Genomic DNA, 7,351 nt, shown 5'->3' with positions numbered 1-7,351 from the left:
ACTAGAATCAAGAAGAGCCGCTGAAAAGTGAACAGAAGGAGAATAACCGGAGCCGCTACAAACGCCAATTCAATAGCTTCACCATAGCGCCGATGCTCACTGCACGAGCGCATGCGGTCATGGAAACAGTAGCACGTGCCGTGGGTGGAAGCACGTGGTCCGCGCGTCCCGCCAGGGGCGCTGCCGTGAGAGGCGGCGCTGCCGGTCACGTGGTACAACCGCCGCGGCCGGAGAGGAGGGGTCTCGGCGGCCGCGATGTGGGCACACGCGTTCCGGCCGGCCTGCCATGAGGGCCTCCGCCGATGGAGACGACGACGACGGAGCCCCCCGTGCTGCTGATGCTGCTGCTCTTCGGATGCCTCGCTTCTCTGCTGCCCGGTGAGAGGCGCCCCGATTTTATCTGCTTCGTGTCGCCCACGGTGGGCCCTTACGTAAACGCGGGGGCACTTATTGCTGATCACATAACTAGCACGTACAGAGAAGACATAGTCATCTTTAAATATTTTTAAGCTTCACAAAGTGCGTGTAAATTTGTCTGCGCTATATAGTGAAGCTTGGCAGTCTGTTCCACGATCTTGTGTACACGAAGAAAAAAAATGGCATCCACCTAAAAGTACCGAGGAGCTGCAAGAAAAATTTGTGTGCGTTGTCCTGAAAGGAAACTTAGACGTTGAAGAAGAATTCATCCTGCTTCGGGGATCGAACCCGGTGCACCTAGCACCATCCGGTGCAGTCGCTCTACGAAACTGTACCGATTTGTTTCTAACATTCAGACAGTGAGAAAAAAACTTCCCTTTACATAAAGCTTCCTCGGCTTTTCTGATTTCGGTGGAATTAGTTTTCTTAATCTCAGGCTCATGGTTGACAGAAATGACTTCAAACATTTGTTCATCGTTGTTGTCCAATAAACTTGTTCTGTCTCGGCTAAAAAGCGGAGCTGGAAAGCTTGTTTCACAAACTTGCGTACATTTCTAACATAAATCAGCAGGCCATAAATTTCTATAGTAAAGCTTTTCCATCCAACCATCTAATTGAAAGAACTTGAAATAATAGTTTACTATTATTATGTTTTGTGTGTGTGTGATAAGCTTAGTCCGTATGCGCTCAACAGAGGAAGTTGGGAGTTTCTTGTTCCCCTGTCTCGTGTTCATCTCTAACAGAATGAACTTCAAGCATTTAGATAGAATCCACTGTCTCAGTTTCATCTTTAATAGAACGAACTTCAAACGTTTAGTTAGGATCCTTCCTTGTTATTCCAGCATAAAGCAAGAAAGCGTTGCAGTTATCTAACTACCATGGCATGATAACTTTCGGCTTGTGTCAGTAGAACGCATGCATCGCAAGTAAATTCATCGCGGTCTCTTCGGTACTCCGAATGATCATCGTCATCGTCAGCCCAATTTATGTCAACTGCAGGACGAAGGCCTCTCCCAGCGATTTCCAATTATTTCATTTCTGAGTCAGCTGACGCCATTCCATGCCTGCAGTTTTCCTAATCTATTCACGCCGCTTAATTTTTTTGCCCTCTGCAAGTGCGTTTACCGCCCATTGTCACCTGTTCTGTTATTCTAGAAGACCACTAGTTGTTATCAGTTCTGCGAATTACGTGGCTTCTCCAAATACGCTTCATCTTCTTGATCTTAAGTAGAATATCCATTCAAATTTCACTCACCCCCAGCATAGGGTAGCAAACCAGGCGCTCGCCTGGCTGACCACCCCGCCTTTACTCGCTTTCCATCTCTCCAGGCCACTCAAGTTTTCTCTCTAATCCACACTGCTGTCGTCCAGTCTGTTCTTCAGTTTAGCTTTAGTTCTACAGTGGATAGGTTACCGACTTCTATCTCATTAAAAAAATAATTAAATTCTGGGATATTATGGCCCAAAACCACGATATGATTGCGAGGCAGGCCAGTAGCAGGAGACTATGGAATAATTTCAACCGCCTGGACCTCTTTAAGGTGCACCCCATTTCATAAACGGAATACAGTTTGTGCGTTCAACGCACACTGCCGTGCTCGCACTGCGCGGACTGAAGCAAATGAGCGAGTGACAAATTGTGGTACCGACGCAGAGAAGAGCACTCGCTCGCTTCCCCCCCCCCCCTCTTTTTTTTTCCCCCGCCATACTGCCGCGCGGGAGTGACCGACGGTGGCACGCGAAGCGCAACAGATTGCCTCCGAGAAGGATGGATGAGCGCTTTGTCGAGCGAACGGGCCATCGCGTTGGCGCGCACGACAGGTTGACAGGGCTGAGCGCACCGGAAGCGCTGACGCGTGCGCCGGAAGCCGCGCTGTAGCCAGAGCTCTTGCGCAACGACGTCCCCTATAAGCTTCGCTTTCGGAGCAGCCTGGGCGTCCCGTATTGTTTCCACGCCCGTCGCCGGGGGGGGGGGGGGGGGGGGGGGGCGGTGCGAACAGTTCTTTGGCCACGTGCGAATGAAGCCGCTTTATCGCAAAACACAGCACGCCGTGACAAGAATGGTCGAGCCGAGGAAGAGACGTCTGTAAAGTCAGCGCTTGACTCGAACGCGGGCGTTTGACACGATAACTGAAGACGAGAGTTAGGTGAAGGCCGGACTCCCGAGTAAACGCCGGAAGTCAGATGTTTTAACGAGAACGCCGGGACATCGCAGCCAAACAGGATAAAAGGAAAGCCTAGCGCTTGACGCGGATGCTTTCTTTGAAAAGATTACTGTAAGCCTAACGTCATCGGTTAACACGGAAGTCCGTTGTTTTCTAGCGAGTGCGCCGCGACATACTTGAACAAGTAACGTCGTATAAATATTTAGGGGTTGATATAACTGATAATCTTTCATGGCAAGTTCACGTCGATCATATTGTTAACAATGCTTGGTTACTTCCGGCGTAACTTTGCTATGGCTCCATCTTCATTAAAGCTACTACATTACAAAACTCTAGTGCGATATAAACTATAGTAGGCAAGCTCGGCATGGCACCTGGGCCTCGAAACCCTTAATAATCAACTAGAATCGGTACACAATCGCAGCGCCCGTTTTATATTGCATAACTTCACTCGCACTGCTAGCGTAACTGCAATGAAAAGTACCTTGAGCCTTCCCAGTCTTTCCCTTCGTAGAAAACTGTCCCGATTGCTATTTTTTCACAAGATTTATTACCATAATCACCAACTAAAAAGGGATCTTCCTTCTGAGCCATAATTCATATCACCTCGCACAGATCATTGCCATGAGGTACTCCTTCCATACTGCCGGACGAATGCGCATTTTTACTCATTTATACCAGAGACGGCCAGCGATTGGAACCACCTGCCGACCTCTGTTGCCGATATTTCTGACACTTGTTTTGTTTAAAACCACCACGCAAAACTACGTATTTGAATAATCTGCCTGGTTACCTGTTGTGTTCTTGCGTTTCGTGTAAACTTGTGCTTTTTATTGCTGTTTTTCATGATGTTTTCTTTTTGCTGTATTATGACTAAAACCCTTTCTATTTTCACTCCATTCTGTGACATCCAGCTGGAGCCTTGAAGGTACCGAAATAAACAATAAATACATTAAAAAATGCAACAAAGTACAGCTCATCTATAAAAAGAAAGCTATAAATGATGTAGAAAGACAGCGTAAAAAATAGGATGCGGTGCTACTGGTCAACGTGAGAAGCAGTGATTGCTATAGTTCAGGGCATTATTGCGCCTAGTAAGACGCAGACGGTTTCGCATGGTAACAAGCAGCAGAAAACATTAGAACCGACTCACGAACAGTCTGCTCTGAAGAACTACCGCTTTGCGTCTCTCTATTACTTACTCTACCTTTCACTTCTAATTCATAGCTGCTTCTCATGATTGCTTTCATCTCGACATTGCTTTACTATCGTCTCGGGCACCACAACACGACACGCAACCGCTTGCTTGCGAGGCACCACTGGCAAATCGCCGATCTCTTGTAGGCACGTCGGATGGAGCATAAAATTTCGGAAGCTAAGGTTCCAGGTGCGATGCCGATGTCAACCTTTTGCAAATTCTCATTTTACCATTGGCACGAAAACGTGATGACGACGATCATTATCGGTGAGCTACTACGACGATGTCGTACAGTCAGGACGTATACCGTGCCGCTGCAAATTCAGCAAGGAATTTGTTATAACAGCTATCGCCGTAGAATTTTACCAGGTATGCAAACAAATTATTCGTACATGCGTAAGACGAGGATAATGTAAAATAAAGAAAGCTCACGCTTTGAACAAGTACTGATTCTATTGATCCTGCTCGCAACTTGCCTTCAGTACAGCTTCAGGGTTTTACACTCCGCGTGTAATGGCAATAGCTATACATGTCGGGAAGGCTTGTGTTCTACCGCCTGTGGATGAGCGTCTCTTCCTATACATAGATTAGAGTGTTTGAGCACACAGCTGTGGCGACATCCTTGACACGTATACAGGTGACATGTTAGAGATAGACAAGCTTATTTAAAAGTCTATGAAACTACGCGTGAAACACGTCCTCCGAGAAATAAATAACCCTTGTGCAAACCATCGTCCGATATCGTAGTCGAGAATGTCAGTTTGCGTAGGTACATAAGGTTTCGCGTCTCACCCAGGATAAAACGGCAGGAAAGGGCAGAGAGAGCGAGAGAGAGAGATAAGACAAAACAGAAGGCAGTAACTTTATCACAGATTGCCTCCAGTTCGCTACCCTGAGCCGAGAAAGGAGAGTAATAGGGCTCAAAGATGAGGAGAAAGGAAAACAACAGAGACTGAGCACGAGCACACCGTCGTATCTTCTTTGAAAATATACGTACGAACGAGCTGAAACGAGCGTTAGATTTTGGACATAGAAACTATCCACACAAGGAGACCCTGTGTCCTCACGTTCGATAATACCTAACGAACATAACGAACACGTTATTATCTAACGATAATAACGAACATCCTTGTTCGTGGTCGAAGGGGCTCCAGGGATGCGCGGTGGCTCTGACATGCGAGAGAGCGGTTTAATAAATACCACTAATTGAAGCTGTGTTCAGGTCTGGAACTTACCCTGTGTCTGCACAGCCGTACAGTCTCGGAGCCCTTCGGTCACGGGCACCGGCGTTGTAGGTCATATTGCACGTGACTGCACATGGTTGTGCATAGGGACGTGAACCCGTCGCGGTAAGGCTTAGTGGCTGCGGCGTGTTTCACTGCTAAGCATGAGGTCCCGGGTCCGATTTCCGGCCGCGGCGGTCACATTCAGATCGGGACGAAATGTGAAAAACACCCGTGTACTTAGATTTAGGTGCAGGTAAAAAAAAAAAGCCCCAGCTGGTCAAAATTAATGCGTATTTCCTCACTCTCATAATCATGTCGTAGTCTTGACGTCTAAAACCCCAGAATTTAATGACCATAATAAATAAATAAACTGGAGTATGAAAATATGTATGTACACCCATCGTGGTGATTCGGTGACTGTAGTTTTCTGTTTCTCGGTGCAGAGTCCTGCATTTCAGTAAGAGCCTAATGCCAAAACGTCTCGGGCGTTTCGGATTAGGTGCACGCTATAGTAACCGAGGTGGTCAGAACTTTTCCAAGACCTTCAATGCGGCGTCTGTCATTGTCCACAGCTCAGCTTCGATGCGTTATAATACGATACGATACGATACGTCAACTTGAATGCGCGCATAGCTTGAAAAAAGTGAACTTGCGGCTCATTGCTCAGACCGCTCTTCGCTGAGCAACACGGTCACTGTCGTTCCGCTTACGTAGGTCCAGACTCGTGTCGCGCGTCCCCGCGACAAATATGCACGCCTACACATGGCCGGCACTACAGTGCAAGGGGAGGGGGGGGGGGCGAAGAAAAAAAGAAAGGCTATGCGCTAATCTTTAACTCGAAAGATGCGGAGCTTTGGTAAAGGACTGAACCCAGGACGCGCACGCGAGCTGCTCGTTCCACCAACCCGTCGAGCGTGGACCTTTTACTATGATGCGACTGATCGAAACTAGGACTTCGCTTCGCAAGCTCACTTCACGGCGGATGGAGTTTGGCCGGCTCGTTGCGCACGCAATTTCGCCGCGCTTTACCGTGGATGAATCCATCGCCGAACTTATGCGCGTAACGAAGAAAGCGTTGTCGTGAATACTCTCACGTGTTGACAAAGGATTGCTCGCCCAACACGGGCCGCGTCCTGCATGGGTTGTGAGTAAATGCGATTATCGATATTTCTTTGAAGCTGAAACTGAAAACTTGAGGAATAAGCTCGACAGTGGTCCGGACCCTGTCTGGCACGATAAGAGTTGTAGCGCGGTCACCACGAATCAATCAAGCAGTAGTTCCTAAAAGCAAGCATGCTCATTGAAAGAGAGAATGGTTGAGAGGGAGTAAAGGAAAACCATGTAAGTCTACGAAATGCACGTCGCGTTTGCCGCCCGATGAAAAAGGGGAAATAGAGAGGAAAGGAGTGAGGGAGGGAAGGAAGGAGCAAATGTGTTGGTTGGCGCACACGCGAGGCTGCACGGAACGTCTACAAATTTGTCATTAGGGCTAGTCTAGTTCAAAAATTACAGCAATGCCCACGTTGCTTTCTGTACCTCGCAATGCACGAGGCCAGTGTTCAATAACCTTTGCATCTGTAAATAGTCTTCGGTCTAGACGATTTGACAGAGCCCAAAGGACCTGCAGCTGGAATATTAATGGACGTTAGCAGTGGCGGAGTCAGGGAGTGCTACACCAAACCACGTTCCCTCACCCCCCCCCCCCCCCCCCTCCCACTACCTCCCCGAAATGTTTGCCTTAGTTTGCGGCGTTCCCAGCCCGCTACCCACTTCCACTTTCCCGTCCCCGGTGAAGTAAGTGCGTCCCCTCCTCCCCGAAAAAAACTTCCGGGTATGCCACTGGGTGTTAACCCCAGTTATGCGTCCGGTTTGCCACCGTACACCTTTCAGAGGGCGGTGGGGATGGGGAGGAGTGCACAGGGCTATAAAGCGGCAAAACTGAGTAGACTCGTACGGAAACAGAACTAAACGACCCTGTATAGTCAAAGGTACTGACTTTAACCTATGAACACTTTTGATATCTCACGAGCAACAAAGTCACAGTTGAAATATTGTACCTATCCTGCCCATCATTCATTTAGCAATCTAGTGTTATGGAGAAGCCAGTGACAGTGTATTTTTTGCCGAAGTTTCTAATCAATAATTAATTAATGAATCCCTCAACCTCCGCCTCTGTCATCGGTCGGAGTCGTACAATTGTCGCAGCGTAAATGAATGATTGTCTCTGATCTTTAAAACTGAAGGAAATGGCACATTCCGTGGCCCATGGCTCCGTATAAACTGCAAACATCGTAGGCAGCACTGTCAGCGATACCAATAAGCGCGGTACAGGTATTCATGCATAA

The 7,351-nt window shown here is 48.0% G+C and overlaps 1 protein-coding gene across 2 annotated transcripts in view; it reads left to right on the top strand.

Annotated features, from left to right (window-relative positions):
• The first annotated feature begins 266 nt into the window (after nt 1–266).
• The window catches only part of LOC126536939 (carbonic anhydrase-related protein 10-like), a 122,328-nt gene continuing 115,243 nt past the window's right edge, over nt 267–7,351 (top strand). For both annotated transcript variants that reach the window (XM_050184010.3, XM_050184009.3), the window contains exon 1: nt 267–378. In XM_050184010.3, the coding sequence (XP_050039967.1) occupies nt 303–378 (76 nt within the window). In that variant the 5' untranslated portion in view covers nt 267–302. The remainder of the gene's footprint in view (nt 379–7,351) is intronic.

This window comes from Dermacentor andersoni, chromosome 4 (assembly GCF_023375885.2).
Source record: "Dermacentor andersoni chromosome 4, qqDerAnde1_hic_scaffold, whole genome shotgun sequence".
NCBI classification, from domain to species: Eukaryota; Metazoa; Arthropoda; class Arachnida; order Ixodida; family Ixodidae; genus Dermacentor; species Dermacentor andersoni.
This window is presented reverse-complemented; position numbering and strand designations above follow the sequence as displayed.